The following is a 24,933-nucleotide window of genomic DNA, read 5'->3' as shown; positions in this document are numbered from 1 at the left end:
CCCCCCGGGAAAAGTCACAAACCACTGCAGCTCCAGTTCTTCTATAGATCCTTTACTCCACGCCCCTCAGCACATAGCAGGTCTCTCTGGTGGTGGAGCTCCAAGGGTGCTGTTTAAGAGAAAGACAATAGGCTTAAACATTGACTTAACGTTCCTGTGCTTTCCTGTGTCTAAGCGGATGGCTCCCAGGAACAGGGCAAAGGGCAGTCAGTCACTGTAGTAACTGGAAATCTGGAAGCAACCCTCAATTCTGCACAGAATCCTTCCTCAAAGCCCACCCCAGTCATCCAGCTGATCACCCAGTGATCTCTTCCATTTATACCTTTCATCTATTTCTCTCGACTATAAAGTATTTTGCATACAGGTTTATTTGCCTCTTTCCTATGTTCAAGTGATCTCTGTATTATTCTGTCTGTTCTTCATCTAATCCCCTCTACACTTTTCTTTTTTTTAACTTGGGCTCTTCAAAGATTTTCCATTGTCTACAGAATAATGCCCAACTCCTTAGCTTTATATACAATTTCTCTATTATCTTTCCTACCTTAGTTCTCGCTTTACAACCTACATTCTGTCGACTCCCCAATCAACAAACACGAATGCCCTTCCCGCATTGTCCATCTTCCAGAAGTTAATCATATTTTTCCTGCAATAACCTCTGCAGGGTTGGGGAGAGCATACAGAATAAGCAAATGGGCTCTAGAACTAGACCAGCAGCCAGCAAACAACAACCTGTAGGCCGGATATTCCTCACCACCTCTTTTTATAAATAAGCTTTTATTGGAACACAGGAATGACCTATGCTCACAATAAAAGATGCCAGTCAAAAAAGAGTTCCATTTATATAAATCTAGGAAATGCAAATGAATTTTCTGTAGGGACAGAAGACAGGTATTTGGTTGCCTGAGAGGGGCACGAGGAAGGGATTTTAAAATGGTGTGAGGAAACTTTTGGGGGTGATGGATATGTTCTTTATCTTGACTGTGGTGTTGATCCTATGGGTCTATTCATAGGTCAAAACTTATCAAATTGTCCTCCCTAAATATGTGCAGTTTATCATGTCAATTATACCTCAGAATTTAAAAGAAGTTTAACAGAAAAACCATGGGTAACATTCAGCAGCAGCCATTCCCATAGTCTTGACCTCAGTGAGTCTGAAGAGTTCCTTGTGTCTCGATAAAGAGGTCACTGGAGTGATGTCCCCCAGTCCTGGGTTCCCACTTGATTACTAGTTCTAAGAATGTAGTCACATCGCTTAAAATGTGTGTGCCTTTGGTCGCTCATCAAAGACCTAGGAGGACTGGACTTGATCATCTTTAAGTCACCTTCTAAATTTCTAGAGTTCTCTGATCTCCATTTCATAGGTTCCTGGCACAAACGTTTTAGGGATGCCTATACTTAGTATATGAATGGTTTGATGGTATGTCCCCATCCTTACCTTGCTGTAGGTGATATCTTGGCTGTTAAACATGCTTCCTTCCTAAGTATTATGTCTCTCTGTAAAACTGCATCTCTCTGCTCATCTGCTAAGATGTTCCTTCAGAGTACCAGAGAAATTGGTTTGCTCAGTTTCTTTGCTTGAGTAAATTACACTGAATTGCACGTCATATAATTTATCCTCCCAAATTCATCTTCTCCTTTTCAAAACTTAACCATAAGAGGATGTTTCTCGTTAGGTTGAAAAAATCATAGTTTTAAAAACGAAATATAAAGGAAAATTAGAAATATAAACATGTTGTACGAGATATGATAGGCTTTAGAAGGGAAGACATCACTGAGGGATTTTCTGAACTTTAGGGCCTTGGAAATGACACCGCCTTCACGCAGTGACCTTGAAGTTGAGTTGACTGTTACAGGAATTTGTAAGCTATGTCAGACACCCCAAAGCTCATGGCTAAACAACGATCCCTGGAGAGGAGAATTTGCTGGAGTTTCTCCGAAGCCCAGTTGCTTAAAATCCAAATGACCCAACACTGGCCTTGCTTATCTATAGGTAACTTGCCTTAGCCACATACCAGCAGTCTTAGGATGCTTAAAGGGATGTGTTTTTAACATTGGTATAACCCGGGGTCTGAAGAAATAAGAATACTGCTGCCTCATTTAGATACGTAATTGTTACTGACTTTGAGGTAATCTGTTGGGATGGTCATTTTATGAGTTGCTCATTATTCATTTATCAAACATGGAATTAAACATGGGTAGTGCACACATGGAAGGGAGTCTGTGCTGGGCACACTCCCTGGGTTACCTCGTGTGTCTCTCTCCCTGCAGCCCCTGATGAAAGTGATTGTTATTCTTTTCAGCTGACAACTCAGAGAGACTGAGGCTGAGCGATAGTGAGGTATTTGTCCAAGGTCACACAGCTAGTAGGTACGAAAAGAGGAATTTCAAGCCAAGTCTGGCCAGCTCTAAATCCAGTGTTCCATTTCATACCCTGCTGGCTCACTATTTATTATGAGCCATTTGAATTACCATTCGGCTATTTCCTTCACCTGGTGTTTTTAGTGCACTGGTTTCAGTTCCTTTGGGGCATCGTGCTGGCCTGCATGAGAGATTATGGAACTGTGTTGTAATTGTGGTGGGCCATTATCTCCACAAGCTCTCCTGACACCACCCCTGTGCCAGGAAGAATGCATAATCCGAGGTGGATGTGGAGAAATCTCAGACTTCCTTTACTTGTCATTAGGATTTTTTCTCCCTCTATCTAGTGTTTGCATGGATTTTGTGGAGTTTCAGGAGTTGAGTTTATTTTGGTTTAACAATAAAGAATTCGGTTCTTCAGGACATTTTCTCCTGTGTGTGCTTGGAGCTTCTAGTTTCTGCCCAACCCTTTATTTGTGAAATATGAGTTGCATTTCTTTGGCATAAAAAGCCAGTCAGGAGTTGATCTCTCTGCTTCCACCCTTACTCCCCTTTTCGGCTTTATACTCGAAGGGCCAAATTGATTTTTCTAAAATAATAATCTGCTCATGTCACTCTCTCTGGGATGCAGGAAATCACCTTGATGCTCCAAGTACACTCAGGCAGGTGGCCCTAGAGATCATGGAACAAGAAGGCTCATAGACCAAAGTATGATGTCTAATCGCATGGTTCGTTAAATCAACTTAAAGTATGCAGCACAAAAGCAAGAGGAAAGACATCAGGCAGATGACCACACTTAGGATAGTGTGCAAATGGGATGGAAAGGCTACTCTACCCGAATCCTTGGTTACACAATGTTCATATATCTTGTTTTCTCTCAGCTACATTAGTCTTCTCTGCTGATGAGATGGTTACAAGGACCACCTCAGGTTAAGAAAGGGGATACAGCAGCTTGGAGGGATCTGGGGCCATCACACACTTGCCCTACTGGAGAGACATGTGGCATATAGATCTGGCCACAGCTATAGCTCCCCAGTTAGCCTGATGACCAGATATATGTTTTACCTGAGTGTCTCAAGCAGAGAAAATATGGCACCAGAATGGGACCAGATTGGTTGTCACCAATGGGCTGACCAATTTAGGGATGATAGCTAAAAATCAGATATAGTCTGAGCTTTATCAATATTTAAGGTTTACTAGGTACTTCCATCTCTTTCTATGGGCAAGTGACTCGCTTGTTTGTCCCTTTATTTTTGTTTAAAATCCATATGCTTCCTTTATTTTCTCTATGTTTAACAGGTCTCAGAGGTTACCCATTGTTTTTCTCTATACTTGACATGTACCATGAGTTTTATTCATCTCATTTGGTTTTTTCGTTGTTTTTGTTTATAGCAAAACTAAATGATCTTAATACAGTAAACACATTGTAGCCTATTTAATATATTTCAGGATCTCTTTTTGGTCTAGAAGATAAAATACAAAGTTTTATTTTATATTTTGTTAGCTAAAGGTTCTTATAACTTACTCATGGCTACCACTTTAGACTCGTATCCTACCTCGTATAAAAACCCACTGCACTTCCCTACCACATGGAACTGCTCACTATTCTCTGAATTTGTCAACCTCTCTTCACTCTGTACATGGTATAAAATGTCCTTCCTTCTCTGGTTTACTTGGAGCACTAGTTTCTGCTCATCCTGTAAGGAGCACATCTTATCTGAACACCACTCTCTGCCTCACCCCAAACCCAAACCAAAAGGCACACACAGGCGTACACACGTACACAAAAATGCCTTCTCCCTCTTTCTCTTCTTTCTCTCTCTCTCTCTCTCTCTCTCTCTCTCTCTCTCTCTCTCTCTCTCTCTCTCTCTCTCTCTCTCTCACTATATTCCTAAGGTATAGTATAAAGAGTACATGCTACTATTAGAGGACTTAAAACATTGTATAACGTGTTTTTTTTTCCACATGACTTTCTCCTCCATTAGACTCTAAGTAACTTTGATTCAGGGCTCTTAATATATTTCTCCTTTAATCCCCAGCCACTAGCCAAAGCCTAGCATGTTATAAATGAGCAGTATTTGATGAGTTATTGAGTTAATGAATATTTAATAACAAATAGATAAATGTTATTGTGAAACCATTGGGCGATTATTTGTTCTCAGAGTAAGGAAGATGTTTACACTAATTGTTTTAAAACTCAGTCCTTGTGGGAATTTCTTTCCCCTGATTTCATCCTTTGAATTTTTTCCAAAGTACCATTTATTCCTATTACTTGAGTTTTAAAAATTACTTAAATATGTTTTTTATAAATGAGTAATAACAACAAGTAATTATAACCTGTTGGGCACCTACTGTGTGTCAAGCTGTATATTAGCACTTTTCCTTCCACTGATCCCAAGAGAACTGGATCAGATCACAACACTGCATGAATGGAAGCTAGGATTATAAATCAGTAGGAGCATATGTAGCTTCAACCAGGATGATTAGATGTAATAAGCACATAACCACATTTCCTCTCTATTTCTATGATAGAACATGTTGGTTGATTCATCATTTGAATTCAATAGACTGCATTTATATACATTCATATAAACGTATGTTGAGTAACTGTCATGTCTAGGCTTTCGACTACACCTGAAAAAGACAGGCACCGTTGCTGGCCACATGGAGTCTGCAGCCAGCATTAACTCAAAATCAGTGGGAAACAGAAAGGTTATTGAGACCAGGGTGAACCACCAGCAATCTAATTGTGGGACACTTGAGTTCTGACAGATGTTACAGGCTGTCAGTGTAAGCTCACTGAATGATCAAATAGCCCAACATGCAAATATCCCCTCCCCCAGCCCATGATTGAGAGCCACAGAGATTTACATTTCCTCATCCATAATACTCCTTGGGATTTCCCTGCTGCTTCAGCCACCACCCCATTCTCACCCATCCTGAGTATTAGTTCAGGGAAGTACCTTTGGTCCCTATACCAGGTTGTTTTCTCCAAACCTCCATTCCTGCTCCCACAGAACAGCACTGGTCACTATGCCTGGTCCTGCACGCCACTGACACTTTCATCATCCATCCAGAGGCAGTTTAGTATAAGAACACAGCTGGATATTCAGATAAACCTGGATTTGGATCTATTACCTGGCTGTTTGCCTTTGGCCGAGATAAATTAATATCTATGTTTCTTACTTTCATCATCTATAAAATGGGATTATAATGCTTACTTCACAGTATTGTGAGAATTAAATATTAAGTCCTGATGCAAAGTATAGCACTTACTTTGTGTTCCGTCATTCCTACTAGTCTCCCGCAGCCCTTTACCCCAACAAGCGCTATGCCATCTCTGGGACTGTCTAATTACCCTGTGAAATGGACAAGGACCCTATTGCATCCTACAAGACCCACCTTTAGCAAAAGGGGTGTAGAAAGGAAGCATCATTTAGGATCCTGGAAAATCTGAGAGAACTTGCTTCTGCGTCAGCTGGTAGAGAGAACTGTGAGGTTGTCTTCAAGCCACAGTGGACCAATGTTGGGTTGGAGGTAAAAGGTCATCTGAGTAGACAGTGCAGTGATGAGCCAATATAGTGTGTATACCGTGTTTCCCCGAAAATAAGATCTAGGTGGACCATCAGCTCTACTGCGTCTTTTGGAGCAAAAATTAATATAAGACGCAGTCTCATTTTACTATAAGACTGGGTATAATATAATATAAAATGTCGGGTCTTATATTAATTTTTGCTCCAAAAGACTCATTAGAGCTGATTGTCCAGCTAGGTCTTATTTTCGGGGAAACACGGTAGTTCTGGAGCCAATGCATAGGTCTGTCCAAGAGGAATTACCCCAGAAGGACATGGACCTCAAGCGTGGAGCCATCATACACTCTTCCGAGCGGTCCCAAGTCCCTCCTAATTCTTCTCCTCACAGCACCCTCTGCGCCTCCCTCACCAACTAGCCCGTCACCAACCTCCAAGAGTCTTGTCGCTGCTCCGCCCCAGCCTTCCCTGTGACCTTCCGCAGCCTTGTCATTGACTCTTAACTTTTCCTCTCTTCACGCTGAGCCTCTATCCCCAGCTCTGGGAACCACAGCCCATGATTCAGACCTGGAGAAGTCCTGGTGCCCAGATGCCAGGCACGGAAGGTTTGGGGAAAAAGAATGATCTCTTCACTGAATTATGGCTTTGAAATGATGTTTTCAATTGGGGTTGATACCTAAAAACCTGCCAAATATATCGGCATGGAGAAGAATTCCCAGTAATGTATAAAAAGAAACAAAAATGAGTATCTTGAGAGGATGTCTTTAAAATCATCTTGGTCATAAAATTATTGATAGAATATATTGTAAAAAATTGAAAAATAGCTCTAAGTGATATATGAGCAGTATTATTTTACCAGCCACTGATACTGATCTCGAGTTCTAATATATTGGCTAATAAAAATATTTGTCTCATGGAAAAATTGATAAAACCCTGGATAAAGTGCTGCTTTTGGAGCACAGAGGTATGAGTTTCAACCTGATTTCTGCCACTTTAAATCACCTTATTCATGTTTTTTAAACTCTCTGAGCCTCGTTCTGCCACTCCCACCCCCACCACCATAAAATTGATGAGAAATTCGAACGTCATACAGTATTAGATAACTACACTTATTAGAGTTAAGTGGGACATAGAAAATAGTATACTTGGTCCATAATAGGTGGCCTGTTATGGTATTTCTTCCTCCCTGTTTCTTCTTCAACCAATAAGGACAGAGAGGGAGGAAAGGAGAGATGGAGGAGAGAGGAAATACACTTTCATGAAAACCATCTCTGCTTGCAGATATCCTGTTCCGATTTGGTTTTGTGATGTGACGCAGTTAAAGATATCTGCCATGACATGATACCGTTGAAATTTTAGTTTGCTATGGGCTCTACTCCACGCCTTGAATGTGGGTGTCATAATCACATGCATGGTAGGGAGAAAGACATGTAAACCATCAGAACAATTAGTAACATCCCCTTGGCATGTAGCAGGCACTAGTCACTATTAAGTGTTTGACATGTCTTGCCTTGATTAATCCTCACAAAACCTTGTGAAGGAGTTACTGTTCTTGTTCTGTACGATACAGATGAAAGAAATAGTTATCGGAAGTTTAAGGAATTGATGGGAAGGGCTTTGATGTGGCAATATTTGATTTAGGTTCTGAGAATACATAGGGTTCAGCTGATGAAATAACCAGGTACAGTCTTGTGTAGTTGGAATATTATATGTGATATGAAAGGTGAGGCTCTAAAAATTTATGCTGGGGCCAAATCCCTAAGGCCTTCGTATGCCTCCGTGGCACCTAGACACTTGGTGGCTCTGAGGATTTTAAGTAGGAACTGACATGAAGAAATTTCTGTTGAAGAACGATAATTCTGCCCCCCGTGTGAAAGGTTGATAGATAGGGAGATTGAGAACACAGCTATAGCAATACCTGAAATGACAGTGGAGGAAGGCCAGAGCCAGTGCAGTAGGATTCGGTCTAATGGAGAGAACACATTCAGGCAATACCTACCATGTTTCCCTGAAAATAAGACCTAGCCAGACCATCAGCTCTAATTCATCTTTTGGCGCAAAAAATAATGTAAGACCAGGTATTGTATTGTATTATATTATATTACATTATACCTGGTCTTATATTAAAATAAGACCGGGTCTTATATTATGTAAAACCCGGTCTTATATTAAAATAAGACTGGATCGTATATTGTGTTATATTATATAAGACCTAGTCTTATAGTAAAATAAGACCGGATCCTATATTAATTTTTGCTCCTAAAGACGCATTAGAGTTGATGGTCCTGCTAGGTCTTATTTTCGGGGAACACGGTAGGAGACAGAACCGCCTAGCTTGGCTATGGCTCCAGTGCAAGAGCAGAGAGAGTTCAAGTTCACAATGACTGTCACTTTATGGCTTGACGGATTGGGTGGTGATGACCTTAAAATAATTTTCTCTCCTCCCAGTATGTCTTAAGAGACATACTGGGAGGAGAGATATACTGGGAGGAGAGAAAATAAGAGATGATAGCCTGAAAAAAATTAAGAGACATCCTGGGAAGAGACATACGGGGAGGAGAGAAAATACTGGGAGGAGAGAAAATCAGAGATGATAGCCTGAAAAAAATTAAAAGACATAAGAGACATACTGGGAGGAGAGAAAATAAGAGATGATAGCCTGAAAAGAATTAAAATAGGAAAATGGAGTTCCAGAGAGAAATAAAGGTTGGCAAAAGACAAAAAGTCTGGAGTCCTTGGATCTGGATTTTTAACATTTTCCACAGATGCTCTCATCAAGTTTAAATTTTGAAAACCACTGGCCTACATTACTCCTCAACAGCTCTGAAAAATCTGAAAGTTACAATGACAGGACTGTTCCATGCATATAAATGGCATCCCCCTGGGTGACATGTGCCACTTGTCATCCGACATAGCTCCCAAACAGAGGAGTTTATTTTATGAAAGTGGAAAAAAATCCAGGTAATTTCATGCTTCTAAAATACATGTTTCTAAACACTTTCATATATTCTGTGTTCTGACAGCATTTTAAAGATAAAAATCTTAAGAGTTTTATTTTTCTAGAAGAGAGATTTACCTCTGAGCAATCTGACAAATATTGAGATTTCTTTTAATCTGTTTCTCCCCTGTGATTTTCTCTATATGTCTCTCTTCTCCCATTTTATTTTGCCTTCTTTTTCTTCTTTGCCTTTCTCTTTTATGCACTCAGAAATTAAAGGCATATCCATTGTATACATTGATTTAATAGCTTTACATTTTTTCCCCGTAGACCATGTGTAGAATATTTCATTGTGAAGATTAATTTTTGCGTGTCTTAGCCATCTTGGGTTCATCCCTTGGCTAAGAAAGGTGGTAGAGTATACTACTAGTCAAGGCAAAAAGGGAACCAGACTGCCGAGATTCAAATCCTGGAAGTTGTTGGCTCAAATCTGTCACTTTTTGGATTCATAGCAAAGGAAAATGAGAGCTGGTGGGGCCACATGATAGCTCTTAAAACTCCTTAGTGGCCTAAGCCACTTCTGCTCATAATTCTTTGGCTATGAAGATAGCCACACCAAATGCTTCACATAATGAGACAGGAAATACAGTCCTCCGTAAACAATGGACCCATAAAGGAAAAGGCTGATAGGAAGGGCCTGCAAATATTGTCAAAAATAATGAAATTGACCACAGCGGATTTTATGGGATTGATGGGAGTATTAAATTAATCAATATAGGTAAGACACTCAGAATGGTGTCGTGACGGGTATTTGATAAGTAAAACATACATATTAGCTCTTATTACCAGAGCCCAGAGTTTAATGCAAGTGTGAGAAGAAGTTTATTTATTCATTCTTCAATTTTGAGAATCCACTGTGCATGTTGAGGACATTGCTATTTAGAGTTGAGAAGGCTACAGAAATGAAGGTGTTGGTCTCTGTTTTATGGGATCTATGTGATCCTATATGAAAAATGTGAAGAGAAAAGGATAGTTAACGACTTAGATTTCCAGACAGACTGAGAGACCACCAGCCAGGCACCCAGTGCACACCTCTGTACCCATTCCTCCCACACGATTGGTTTTTATTTCTTCAACTCCCCCATAGACTCTGAACTCCTTGATTGCAGCGAATGTGTCTTTTTCATCTTTGTGCCCCCAGAAACATCCACAATGCCTTTCTTTATTGTAGGTACTGAACTTTCTAATGAAACTCATTTTCCTTTGTACAGTGGAGGTGGGTGGTGATTTTACCTTTTTGATAAGAACAGCTTCCTTTGCTTGATACCCCCAGCTAATCAGGAATTCAGGGTGCATGGATAAAGCAGTCAGCAGTCTGAGTTCACTACCATGCTCTGCCCAAACCATTGCACAAAGGTGAAAGACAGCGTATGAAAATTAGTCGTCGTGGTCACTTTGCATGCCTTACCCAAAGCCACATTTGATGCCTTAGGGGCCAGTTGCATTTAAGTCTTGCTTAAGGGGAGACAAACACATTTGAATTAAAATACTCTTCATCTATTTTTGTTGATGTTCTCGTTTTAATTTTTTCCTCTATGTGCTTGTCTTGCAAGTTTTATTTTTGTGGATACCATAAAGAGATAATATTTCTAGTGAGATGGAGAGCTATAATTTCTCATGTTTTCAAACCTACATACATATTATTTTAGGAGGGAGGATCGTCATCTTAGTGAACTAGGACCAGAATAAGGTGATCGTTCTGCTAATCTGTCTTTCTGGATACCCCAACTGCACAGACCAGACGCTAAGGGGATCAGGTGACAGGGACCATTCTGTGGGGCTATTCCCTCTGTCCACAGTGGGTAGCCAGCTAATGCCACCAATCTCATAAGCCAATAGATCTTGTAATTGCCATTCCAACGAGATAGGCTGGAAATATCACTTCTTTGCCATTCTTAGCTTATATTTAGTACTTTCTATTTTGGGACGGAAGTGCTATAAACATCGGGAGTGATACAGAAATGCCATTTCGCAGAACTCTGCCTTGGGGTACTTTTAAAACCCAGTGACCATATCTTTATATCTAAAATAAAACCTCCCATCTGGGATATGGTAATTATTTAGAAACATAGAACCTGAATGGACGTTGGGTATGGATACCATATCTCCTAGCTTTTGTCTTGAATCGATCTAAGCTAATTAAGAATGATGGTGATCTCACTTTCTCAAAAGCGGCCCTCCCCTCCCCCCGTTCTGTGGGTCCTCACGGAAGCATGGGAGAGATCCTAGTGATTGCTGTCAGAGGTCTATGTCACTTCCTCACAACCTCAAGAGTTTGGTCACTATTTGGTCATTTACAACAATAGCCACTATCTGCCCTCGATGGTGACAGGAGACCACTGTTTCCTGTCCTCTCTGGACTTCATGGACTTCATGCAGCTAAAGGTTAATGGGAAGAGCACTATCTATGGAGTCAGGATGCCTGGAATCTTGGTTTACTTTCACAATTTCATAGCCTCATGTCCTTGGGAAAGCCATCTCATCACAGGCAATTGATACTTCCTACCTCACAGGGTTGTTGTAATGTTTGAGTTACTAGGGAGGAAATGATCAAGTGCTATCTAAGTGTCATCTTGTTCTGAGCTCCCTTGATAGGAGAGCCTGAGACAAGGACTTGTGTCAGGTGGTTTATTTAAGAGGGATCCCCAAGAGTGAGACTAAAGCAGCAGAGAGAATGAACAGTTAAAGTAGAAACACCAATGCGAGTGTCCATTGTCAAGTTTTCTGCCGTGAGTCATGTGGATGTGTGGGAGATGGAGCGTGTAGTAATGGATGCTTCCAGAAATGGTCCACTCAAATGACAGGAGAGTGGGTCACTCATCTGTTAGCTCCATCCCTCGCATTGTTTGACAGCCCTCTTCGCCTCTTCCTCTACTTGGTTACTCTTTCATGCAGGCATGGAAGGCAGCCATGACTTCACAGAAGGTCCAAGGGCTGGCCCTGCTTACAGTGGGGACTATTAGACTGTGTGAGTTTATACTAACTGTCTGATGCTTCCGTGGCTGAAATCTGAGATTGGCTGCAGGGACGCGGCTGAGGGCACCAAAAGTGTTTGCTATAAGTACACGCAGGTGTGATCTATTTACCCTCCATTTTCATTTCTAATATAAACTTTTCACTTCTTTTAGCTTTATTAGTATGTTCCATGTGTTAGGACTTGACCCTAGTCTTGCAAATAAATTTTAAAAAATAAAAAAAATGTAAAATCCGATCATACTTGTCATGAACCCTCCGGTGAGATTTTCTGTTTCATATTCTCCCATCCCCTCCATGTCCTTTACTTGGCCTCCCCTTATTCCTCCTCAAATCTCTAGACTGGGGCAACCCAGGGGCGTAACCATGACGACGAAGCTGTGAGAACAAACACAGGCCAGTGGAGAGATTTTGCAGACAGACTGACTGGGCATTGGGTCCCATCGCCGTGTGACCCGGACAGGCTGTGGAGCTTTGCTCTGTCTGCCTCTTTGTTTGTAAAGCTGCGGTAAACGGTACCAGCTTCATGTTATGAAACTAAATGAAATCATGTATGCAGAGCAACTGGCCCCCCGTTATAAATGTTACTTTCACCCTCACGTCAGTTTCTCAGAAAGCTATATATTTTTTTTTCTGGCTGGGAAAAATATATTTAAAATGAAAAGTAGTATCTTTATTTTATTTATATCTGCTGCCTGGTGTCTTCTAGTTCCAAAATGAATTGGGAATTAGCTCCTAATTCACTCAACTGTCAAAATGCGGCGTATAGCATTCTTCTGCTCGCTGTCCTTTTCTTCTTCCACCCTCAACAAATTTACTCTGCCATTTGGTTTTTCATCTACTTCTATGTATTCACTTTGTAGTTCAATTATATATGTTTATTACTATACTAAGTAACTTTCCAAGTGGGTCCAAGTCATTGTATGGCTAAAATACAGTTTTCAACTTCCTTCTGTTCCCCTTTTATTTCTTCTCCCTCCCTCAACCTGTCTGCTAATTTTGTATTTAATGCACTCAGTTCTATTTATTCACTCACTAGTTTGTTTGTTTTTTGTCCTAATATCTTGAGCACCTTCTTAGTGTAAGATACTCTGCTTAGTTGTTAGGGATTAGAAATATAGCACGTTTTTCTCCCTCCAAGGGCACAGAAGTGGAGGCAATGGGTATTACAGCAAACACACAAAAAATGCAATACAAGGAACAGGTGATAATTTACAAAATACAACTACAGCTGAATTACTGGAGAGGTGTATACTTCTCACTGGGAGCGTCAGAGGAGGGTGAGAAAGGATGGATAAAGGTAGAGAAGTTATGGAAATACATGAAAGAACACTAATGGAAGATGTATTATGCCTCTCTTAATCCCTATTTAAAGCAAAGTGTTAATAGGATTAATGAACTAGACCTTTCAATTCATAATTAGACACTTTTTATTCTGCTTTTTATCACAACAGGGTCAATTCATAAGGAAACAGACTTAAATTGGAAATTTATTAAGAGGAGCAGGTTCTAATGCAGATACGGGTTCAAACCTCTTTAGCTCCAGTCTCTCCATCACCTTCAATATCTGTCTTTAATGTTGAACAATAAGGTCACATAGTCAGAAAGAATCTGTGGCACAATAACGTTTCAAATCATCTAAAGAAGACTAATTTGGATTAATTATATCATGACAATGATGGGAGAGCACTTGTATATTTTAGAAAGTTATTTTTAAATAAGTGTAGAATCGATATTCACAGCAGCCTCTTTCTGCCTGTCCCTGAGCAAATTGCCCTCATCTCTTGAAAAGTGGCTTCATGGTGAGAGATTATCCCAAGAAATCTGAAGATTGTCCTCAGCTCACCACTCTTAAGCAATGCTGTAAACTTACGACTTAAGGTAGAGATTCAGCAGTAGATTGAGGGGAAGATTCCTTCTCCTCTTTTTTGGAGTCACTTGTTCCTTCGGGGATATATCTGCCCTGGATTTATTCCACTTCAAAATTGAGACGTCGGGTCTCCCAGCCGAGATGAACGGGTTCGTTTTACACAGTGATCAGAATTTAGGTATCTTATGAAATGGGCTGACAGGGTTTGCTTTGTAATGTTAGGGGCATTCTTTGTTCCAGTCCCAAGACGTGAGCTAGAGCACATAGCTGAAACCATGCAGGAAAAAAAGAAAACAGGAAAGAGGGAGAGAAGGGTGGAAGAAAGAAAGGGAGGAAGGGAGGAAAGGAGGGAAGGAGGGAGGGAGGGAGGGAGGAAAGAAGGAAGGGAAGAAGGAGACAGAAAGAAAAACAACAGGAACCAATAACCTCGTGTCACTAGTGGGCAGTGGTGGCTCAAGGTGCAAATTAACATTGTTCTAAGAAAATCACACAAGCAGTGAACTTTAATTCACACGTCTCAGCAGTAGGAAGTTACCAGGAGATTGTATAAAGTGTGACTGCTACTAGGTAGGAAAGACACAAGTAACAGTCAGGACCCCTGGATAACAGGGTCAAACACGTCTTACTTTTTCTGGTTTCCCTTGTCAGTTGAGGATGCCTCCATCCACCCAGGTTCTCAGACCAAACCTAGGAGTCACCATTGATTCCTTTCTCTCCCTCTTTCACTCCCACTTCACCTCCCAAACCAATCTCAAGCCCTGTTGACCCCACTTCTAAAATACATCCCAAGTCTGACACTTCCATTTTCTACTGCTCCCTCTCTCATCCAAGTCTGTCTCATTTGCTCCCTTTACAAGCTTCCTAGAACATCTTGTTTCCATTATTGGCCTTTTACTAAATTTATTTTTTTGGTCCAATGCATCCATAGCAACCAGAATGATCTTTTAAACTAAAAGTAGATCATATGATCCCCTTGCTTAAAATCTCCTAGTGGCTTCTAGTTGCATTTGGGACAACATACAGGTTCTGTTGTCTAGGGCCTCTTGTGATCTGGCCTCTGCCTACTCTTCCACCTTCTCTCCGACCACACTCTCTCCCTTGGACACAAACTCCAGCCATGATGGGCTCCTTTTTGTGCCTCTGACATGCCAGCCTCCTTCTGGGCTTCCGCCCTTTACGCTCCCATCCCCTCAGATATTTGCTTACTTAGCTGCTTCTCAAATGTACCTCCTCAGAGAGGTCTTTTCTGACCATCTCATTTACTAGCTCTCCATCCAACCAGGTACTCAGATCGAGAATAGAGAAATCACCACAGAGAGGTCTTTCTGGAATATTCTGTAAAGTAGTCAATCCTCTATTCCCGCTCCCCACACCAATTACTTTTCATCACGTTACCCTATTTTATTTTCTTCACAGAAATCTGCCCTATTTGAAATTATCTCATGTTCTTTAATTTGTGTATTGCCCTTTGTTCTCTCCCATGTGAAAGTAGACTGTGAGCTGTGCAAGGGCAGGGACCGTTTGTCATCTTCCACACTAGAATGGTGCCTGGCCCCATGTCAATACTCAGTTCATTAAATGTATGAATAAATCGTCTCTGTGATACACTGCCAAAGGGTAGTAACAGTACTCTCGTAGCACCTGGAAGAGCAGAGTAGAGGATGAACCATAGGAAAGGGATGGGCCATCCATTGTTCAACATTATATGTGGCAGGCTCGGTGGTACATCTAATTATTCAAGCCTAATAAATATTGGTGGTGTTTTTAGTGGTTTATCTGGAAGCAGGTCCTCCAGGAGAGTTTTTGTCTCAGGTCAAGTAACTGGGTCACCTGTCTTTTTTCATACACTTCACTGGGAGGCTTCTTAGGAAAAGGTTCCAGAAAGCTTCCTGTGCTTTTCACTTCCATTGTAGGAAGTATGACAGCTCTTCCTGAGACATGAGAATTCCAGTGAGAATGAAATGATCTCTCTGAAATGTTTCGCCAAACTGGCTCTTTAAGTAAATATGATTTTAAGTTTTCAAAGAAAATGAATGCTTTTGGGGGGAAAAATTATAAAAACAAAACAAAACACCTCTAACCTCTGTTGAGCTGTCAACCCAAAGAAAACCAAAATCTGAAAAATTTTTGGACAGGAAATAAGTGCTTCTTTTCTATTTCCCTGTCACTCCCCTTATTCTTTCATCGCATTCTTCTTCCTCTTCCCCCTTGCTTTTACTTGTCTAATGTATTCTCTCTGGGTAGGAAGACTGATAAAATAAAATATGCTGTAGGCTTAGTAAAATGTTTGTCCTGGCTCAGCCAGCCTAACCGAAGGCGCTGGTGGAAATGAAGGTAAGTTTTCTCTTTTTAAATATTTTTGATGTTCTTTAAACTTAACCCAGACAATCATTTTGAGTATGTATTTACCATATCATTTGGAGGTATAATCACTCTACCTTGCTAAGGGAGAAAAATGTCATATTTTTTATGCATTGTAGAAAGTTTGATTCATGTGAAGCAGAGTTCCAAGAGAAATGGAGTTATTGTTTCTTTTTCCTTCTTGCACAAATAGAAAGATGTTCAGGTAAAGCTAAGTGGTTATGGTACAGGTATTGCCCCCTCAGCTGCTGCCCCCACCCCACCCCAAGCAAAAATAGTTTTCAAATGTTACCCACCCACTTTTGGAAACAGCGCTTTGTATAGAATGGAAGGAATTTCTACTCCCTGCCTATGAGCAAAACCATCTGGGTTAGTTGGTTTGGTCAGGTCTGAGAAGTATATTGACGAACTAATGCATATTGGGGATATCTTGTTGTTTTTCTGGTCATATTGCTCCTGGGGGGAATAAAAAAAAATCATGAATATGAACAGTCTGCTATAAATAAATAAGTAAACAAACAAACAAATGAAAAATAATTAAAATCCAAAGTCCACCTTCTGCAGGTGTGTGCCTTTCATACTATCCCACTAATGATTTTCCTCACCCTGCTCCCATTCTCTGCCAAAATGGGGAACAATCTGCCAACATCTGAGTGTCATCTTCTTCCAAGCAATCAGCATCGATTTCTGTCTCAACGAGTGCTTTCCTTCTATTTGTCCATTTAGATTTCATTATTAGTTCTGGCTTCTTAAAGAGATAGGACTTCCATAAGGTTTCTGTTGGATAGTATAAGAAAACAGCCTAGTCTGTGTCCCTCATGCAGGAGGCCTCGTGCTGTATCCCCCATTCGTCAGAGAATTGGACCATCTTCTGTGAGACAAGCCTTAACTCAAAGAGATGTTGCTAAGTGAGTTTGCAGAGAGTAGGCATTTGGGTGGTGTTACCCAACAGATTCGTTAAAGGCGCTTTGTTCTTTAGACTTCTGCATCCTGGCAATCTTCGACTGTGATTTTGCTTCCTTCCTCCAGTCACAGGTATCATTACCTGGGAAATTCAACTACGGGGTGTCAGATAACTTACTAGTTTTCTCGATTTAGATAAAACAGTGATGATCTAAGCAGCCTAAAGGTAATCAAAGGGTTTTGTGTGATTAATATCGACTACTTACACTATAAAAAAAGGAAGCATTCATCTACTACATGAATCCAATATGTACCTCATTGCAGATCATACATCGAGCTACTAAAAGGAAAAAGGGCATTGCAAGACAATTGATGGCTTTGAGTTTTGTTGTCGTTGCTTTAAGTTTCCAACAATTCCATTTAAAATTCTAACTTTAAAAAAAAAAAAAGGGAAAAAAAAGCTTCTCCTTATCTGGACCATTCTTGACTTACAGGGAAGAACTTTTTACAGTCATTGTTTTACTGATGCTGCTTCACTGGCTCCGTGCTCGAATCTGCCAGAGAACTCTTTCCTAGACTAGATCCTCCTGCTTTTAAAACCTAGCAGTTTGTATGTTTCAGCTTTCAGCCTGGATCTGCGTCTTGCATCACTTATCAATCGAGTTATTTATGCTTAGGCTACAGATTAGATTTGCCCTTTCCCTCCATTTGCCTGCGTTGCCAGCTGAGGTTAAACATCGCTTTCCAGGATGAAGTCACCTTTTAGCTTGACTAAATAAAGACAAATGCCATTGACTCTCCACTTTTGGAGGCCAAAAGTTTTCCAGAAGCTCACGAAGATTTCTGTGTTTATTGCTTCCATATTGAATAATACTCATTTCCCTGCCATTTTAATGAGATGGCTGTGAATCTTTATTTTTAATGTTAGACTAAGAATTGTGGGATTGGAGGTATCAAATGTTACCAGGCAGTGAGTCATAAAAGGTTTCAGTTATTTATTTTTTTCCCACATTTTTGATCATAGACCGTCACATCCTGAAGTTTTAGAGTCAAACGGACAGTTAACTATTTTTGTTTTAATATGACCATAATGGCCATTTCAACACACCACAAGAGCTGAAGTACGTGCAAAATGTCAGCAGCATTTAAAATGCACCGGACTGAGGCAAAGGTTGTTTTACATCTCGACGGCTAATGTGGCACTAATGTTAGAGTGTCCTAAACTAACTGTGGTTTTGTTAGTATTCCTTCCTCGCGTCTTGTCCCCAGTCATAAAAATTAAGTGATGCGCAGAAATTGCCTAAAGAACAGATGCCACCTATGGGAGATGTTTAAAGAACTTGTATTTGTAACAGTGCTGCCTCCATAGCCAATATTTCCCACATCTTTCTTTACTTTCTTCTTTCTTATTGAAACATTTGCATGTAGAATAAAGAGGATAAAAACATTTAAAAAAAGCCACCAAAGGCAGATTGTTTTTTTCTAAGAACATCTGTTCTTGCTTCAAAATCCTCGCGTGATATGGTCCATTTTCTCCCAATGGCCACACAGTTTGCAGCTGTGAAGGCGATTGTTACATCAATCTTAGACCTAAATTTAAAGAGATAATGAGCGGTGCTATCTAGTGAGTTGAAATGTAGGAAAATCCTGTTTTAATGTATACATTTTAGATAATATTAAAGGCAGTCATGCTCATAAAAGGAAGCTAAGATTGAATATAAAGTGGTGTATTATAGAAGTATTATTTTTTCCTAAGATTCATTGATTTCATGGCATCATTACCCTATTTGGAGTATATTTGGTCCACTCTATGTTTCTTCTTTGAAGTCTCAGGATTTTTTATGAATTTGGATTTTACTTGGGATGTAGGTACATTCTGGAAAATTTTAAGTACAGATCACCTTCGGCAGATCTCTGTAGCTCTCTGTGTGGCTCTCTTCTGTCCAGTATTCTGTCCTGGAGTCCCAGCTCTGTCTCGTCACCTTCCCTGGAGTCCCAGTTCTGTCTCTTCAACTCAGAGAGACTGATAAGCTCTGCCTCAGTTTCCTCTCCTTGCACCATGGCTTGGCTGCTGAATACATTGTAATTAAAAGAAACCATTCTGTTTTGAAAGTCTGCTTATTTTTTTCAAGAAGAAAATTCCCCCACACTTTAACTTCTATTATAACTCTTACAACCAGCATTCAGTAGGGATACTAATTACTCACAATTTAAGGTTAAAATTTAAAATTACCTAGTTTAAAAGATCTCTACCCAAGTACACTCTTTTTAAAATTTTCTTTCCTGAGCAGTATATAATACCTTCAGTCTTGGGAATAGAGGAGGGTAGAGAGTGGCTAGTAAAAGTCAATTATTCTACAAGAACTCATTAAGGCACCTACTATGTACCTGGCCCTGCGTTCCTATATGTTAGAGCCAAATGTGTGGTGTTTTGAAATACTTCAGATGCATGTTGTCCACAGGGGTTTTTATTGGTCAGTTACATATTTCATTTTTTTCAAGTTATCTCCAGAGATAGGGCTTTCCATCTACTGCATGACTAATCCAGGAAGATTTAAGCAGCATCTTTCTGCATGGGATCAGCTAGCCACGTAGAGAAAACAAATTTGGCCTGAGTTCTCTGGTTCTATGCAATCTTCTTTGTCTTTTAAACTTACGTCTCAGTTCATCGGTGAGTGAAACAGGACATTCCTCCCCCCCTTTACCAGCCAAATTGTTTTAATGCCTCAGTCAGTGTCTGTCTTGCCAGCTTTTGGCCCTACGCACCGTAATTCCTTACGGCACCTGCTTCTTCCCAGGGTGCACTTGAATATCTTCTCAAGCATCTCGACCATGGACCTTTGGAGAAACCTTGGTTTGTTCCTTTATTTGGCACCACGTTCTACCAAATTTCCTTTGGACCGGGCCAGATTCGATGTTGGAACTTGACACTATTTCATTTTTTTAGGTCTTTGGGTTTTACTGGAATCTGATGAACACTGAGATCCTTCAGGAGGCGCTCACATTCCCTTCAGGAGCATTATTTATTAATAATGGGTTTAGACCTTGCTGTTACTATTATTGTGATGGCCATTATTGTGATTTATATGGTCACTCATAGGACCATGGGTTAATGGAAATGCCAGTTTAAGAGTCTATATTACAGAGCTCTTTTCTCATCCAATGTGTGGATACTCTCCAAAAGCCAGACTGGTGTATTATGCCTAAATGGCCACATTTAAAAACAAAAAAATATGCGATGAATTTCCTGTATTTTCAAGAAATTCATCTGGGATCTAAGACCTTGGGGAACAAAATGACCACCGACTACTGTTTCCTGCAAATGTTCCCTTACAGCCACTGGCATTTCAATCCTTGTATCCATAGATGAAGGAGGGCACTTATTTCTTTCACTGCTCTGTCATTGTCTATGAGACTTTTGCATTTGGTGACTATTATGGAGGATCCTGTTGGATCCGTGAAACTGGATGGCCTTTGGGAGTGGGAGGGATACAAGTCCTTAAAGGCTACTAGGTCATGTGCACCAGTGTGGCTTGGACAACTCTGATGCCATGAGCACTACCTGTAGATTGATTCTAACTTTGACACTTACCACCGTCCTTAGGCAAAGGACCTGAGACCCTGTACGCGGGGCAGAAGCTCAACGACAACGAATGGCACACCGTTCGGGTGGTGCGCAGAGGAAAAAGCCTTAAGTTAACGGTGGACGATGATGTGGCTGAGGGTGAGTAAAGTGATGGTGAAATTTGTCTCCCTTTGCTCACATAGTCCTCTCGGTCATTCAGTGAGCAAAGGGTTTTTTCGAAACCTTTTATTTTGCTTAACAGCGGTCCCAGGGCAGGTTCTCTGGTGATAAGCTCAGGTAAGGCTAAGAAGGTCTCCCTCTGTATTTTTGAAATCCCTTTCATTGATGTGTAGTATAGAACTGACCCACTACTGTAATTATATATTGATGCGTCTCTCTCCTTAGGCATAAGGTGTGTGCATGGAGAACAGATGTAGAATTTTACAGACCCTTCTATTATCCAATTATTCAAAAATCACACATCAATCATCCTCCCACGTATCAGTCCCTTCCCTCAATGAATGAGTCACTCTCTAGTAGAGGGAGATGGATAAACCAGAAATTCAGAAAGTGATAGGTAAAAATAACGACCTCGACCAATGCATGATTCTTAGAAGGTGCTAAATAATTATTCATGTGTTTAGTTATTATTAATTGAGTCCCTAGTTTGTACCAAGCCCTGCTTTAGAAGGTCCTGGTAATATGGTAACTAGGCCAGTCTTTGGCCTGGTGGAATTTACGTTCTGGGAGGGCAATGAATAAATGAATGAATCCATACATAGGTAAGGAACAGTCAGAGCCTCGCACAAGCAATATGTATTTCTTGACAGCCTGTTATAATTAGGGAGAGTATTAACAGAAAATAAGAAAGAAGTACACAAGATTACTCATTTCCTCAAACCATGAACCCATCTAGTAGATTAGATAGGACTTGGGTGTTTGAAAATAAGACAAGGGATATATAAGGAGATTCTAATCCGGGCGGGTAAGGTTTTAATCGTCAATGAGAAGAGAAAGTTATCAATTTGGGCTGAAGAAAGCAGGAGTGTTTTATGAAAGGAGATCTTCAGGCAGAACGTGATGGGTGAGTGTGATTCATGCGGTCTGTGGTGAACAGAGAGGGCACCATTAAGTGCGTCTTATATGCTGCATCCTGTAAGTCTATACTCTCTGGTAGTATTCCACCACAGCGCGCGCCTGTTGATGTAGAATTCTTGTCCACATGGGACGAGAAAACTTGGGGCAGCATCGAGTACCACGTGGAACATTGTTGGCATCCGGAGACCTGGGCTCTGATGTGAATTCTCTGGAGGGTTGTTGGGAAAGTCACTTACCACTTCTGGACCTTTTCAAAGGAAATCAGTGGCCTACGCCATTTCTGCAGTATCTTCTGTGGATAAGTCAGGTTGGAGTCAGGAACCTGGGATTTAATACGATCATTGTCACTAAAACGCTTTATGCCTTTGAGATAAATATACTCAACCTCTTTTCCCTCATTTCCTCATTTTGAAACTTGAAATTACATTATTGCCAGGGCCCTTTGCAGCACAAAGGTTCTGCAATATTGGTTCTGTAATTTAATTTTACATTCCTGAGCCTGAGTTTTTTATTTTTCTGGAGTCAAGAATTACAGTGAGCCATGTATGTATGTGTGCAGGTGTGTGTGTGCAGGTGTGTGTGTGTGTGTGTGTGTGTGTGTGTATAAGGAGAGGAAGAGAGTCTATGATAGAAGAAGACATGAGGCATATATCCAGTGCCCAGCAGACAGCAGAGACTATGTTAGCTGTCTTCCACATATCAGCTCCTTTAATCTTTGTAATTCACCATGGCCTTGCACGGTTAGTGTTCTTATTGTCGTTTTACATAAGGGGAACATGAAACTTAGAGGAATCCTTGTAATTAAGCTCTAAATGCATGTCTGTGTGAGTCACCAAATCGAGCTGCTTGCTGGACTTTGTCATCCATCATAAGAAAATGGTTTGTCTAAAATGTAGGAAAAATTAAATGAAATGGTTCGGGTGAGGTGAGGAATACAATTCTGTAGGTAGACTACAACCCCACTCTCCTTCCCCCCAAAAGGAAGACAGAACCACCACCCCTATCCCAAACCTTCCAAATGTACAAAGACATCATTTAGTAGTGGGAGGTAAGGTTACTGTGCTACAGTCCTGAAAGGTAACTTAGCCTTATGGGATGAATGTAAGCAAAGAGAAGCGAGCATTGGGTATACAGATTAGAACCCACAGACAACTTGAATTAATTGTTCAAGAAATCCTCAGGAGGTGTTAGGGCAGACAAGAGCCTGCAAAGGAGGCAGTGCTGATGAGTCAGTCACACATGCATTGCTAACTTATCCTCTGGGTTTAGCCCAGTAAAGTCAAAAGTGATGCTATTCACAGCGTGTTTTCAATAGCAGCCACTAGATGGCGACCTCATCCTAATCGCTCCCAACAGTGAGTCCCTTTTAGTTCCATAGGAAATTACAGGCCCTGAAAGCTACAGTCATAAAGAACTACCAAACTGAGGGTTCAGTAGTGTGTATTGCCTCCCTTGGTCATTATTCTTTTACAGAAACTTTAGGATAAAGGTAATTATAACGTGTGTTTTCTTTTACCACTAATAATTAAAAAGCAGAACTAAACCATGGCATGCCTGAGTCATCCAGTAATTTGATATTTGAAATTAATGACGCTCTTTCATTTGCTGCCTCACCCTCTACTTTGCTGCTGATGGAAAAAGGCAGCCATAAGGATAAAGAAATTTGGGAGAAGAAAAGAGCTGTTTTGCTTATGAGCTACAACCTTGGATTGCTTTTACAGTGATAAGGGGTTTGGGAATTTTAATTTTAGCTCACAGAATTCATAAAATCAGGCAATGATACTAAAATACCACTCAGTCCTCATGTTATTAAGTAGTGTCTTATTGGTTTATTTAGCAATCCTTTTCATGCTGGCTAAGGTCCCCCAGGGTGTCAAATTTTCAGCTAGTTCGTAGAAATGATGCAAAGAATAGGTCAGACTCATAAGAAATCAAAAACAAGGAAATAAATATCCCTCAGCCTAGTGGTTTTCATTTATTATAATATAATGTATTCCTGGCAATGCATTAAGTTCAGTTGACGATAAGGATTGATTGAATGATTGAGCTGGATTTCTATTATTAAGAATAAGTTAGGGCCAGCCCGGTGGCTCAGGTGGTTAGAGCTCCATGCTCCTAACTCCGAAGGCTGCCGGTTCAATTCCCACATGGGCCAGTGGGCTCTTAACCACAAGGTTGCCAGTTCGATTCCTCAACTCCCGCAAGGGATGGTGGGCTGTGCCCCCTGCAACTAAGATTGAACACGGCACCTTGAGCTGAGCTGCCGCTGAGCTCCCGGATGGCTCAGTTGGTTGGAGCATGTTTTCTCAACCACAAGGTGGCTGGTTCGACTCCTGCAAAGGATGGTGGACTGTGCCGTCCGCAACTAGCAACAGCAACTGGACCTGGAGCTGAGCTGTGCCCTCCACAACTAAGACTGAAAGGACAACAACTTGAAGCTGAACGGCACCCTCCACAACTAGGATTGAAAGGACAACAACTTGACTTGGAAAAAAGTCCTGGAAGTACACACTGTTCCCCAATAAAGTCCTGTTCCCCTTCCCCAATAAAATCTTAAAAAAAAAAAAAAAAAGAATAAGTTAAAAGAATACCTTACTTGGGTTATACTCCTTAGAGCTGAGGCCACTGCACCCAGAACTTCCTGCTGGTACAAAAATTCCATCTCTTTTATCTTTTTTGGTCCAATGTGCCTTCTCCTCCTCCCTCACCCCACATTGCACATACAGTACCAAAATGTAAAAAATCAGTTTTCTAGGTTTTCCATGGAAAACTTTTTCCTCACATTAACAAAATCATGATGAGATAGACTTGGGAAATGTTAGGTTAAACAAAATGAAGTGGATTTCTTTATCATACGACTTATTAGGGACCTTTAATATGTTAATACACATTGCTAATTATCAATAATTAAACATGTAGCGTTTGCCAAATTTAGTTGGCGCCAAAACTTTTTTTATTTTTTTTTTTAAGTAAAGCATTTCACATTTACTTTTGGAAAATGTTGATATTGTGGGAAAAGTGTGTTGGAAGCAGTGGAGCTCGAAGATTGTGGGTAAAATGTACATCCTTTACTGAGACTTTTAAGCCTTCCTTTTCTTAACTTCTCTTCCCAGGCCTGGGAGCCATGGGAAGTCACGTTGCCTCCTCTAAGCTGTTCCCATTGTTTCTCTGCTAAGCTCTTGGTGTTGGTCAGGAACCTCGTGTGCAGAGACGTTGATGACCCAAATTCTGACTCCAAAGCAAATGTCTTCCATACGTCCTCCCTCTTAGAGGGCAG

The 24,933-nt window shown here is 40.7% G+C and overlaps 1 protein-coding gene across 4 annotated transcripts in view; it reads left to right on the top strand.

Annotated features, from left to right (window-relative positions):
• NRXN3 (neurexin 3) overlaps positions 1–24,933 on the top strand; it is a 1,454,076-nt gene that overhangs the window by 633,953 nt on the left and 795,190 nt on the right. For all 4 annotated transcript variants that reach the window (XM_033107567.1, XM_033107569.1, XM_033107568.1 and 1 more), the window contains one exon: positions 20,598–20,717. In XM_033107567.1, the coding sequence (XP_032963458.1) occupies positions 20,598–20,717 (120 nt within the window). The remainder of the gene's footprint in view (positions 1–20,597; positions 20,718–24,933) is intronic.

Source organism: Rhinolophus ferrumequinum, chromosome 6 (assembly GCF_004115265.2).
Source record: "Rhinolophus ferrumequinum isolate MPI-CBG mRhiFer1 chromosome 6, mRhiFer1_v1.p, whole genome shotgun sequence".
In the NCBI taxonomy this organism is placed as follows: domain Eukaryota; kingdom Metazoa; phylum Chordata; class Mammalia; order Chiroptera; family Rhinolophidae; genus Rhinolophus; species Rhinolophus ferrumequinum.
The sequence above is the reverse complement of the archived record's forward strand: the minus strand, read 5'-3'. Positions and strand labels throughout refer to the sequence as shown.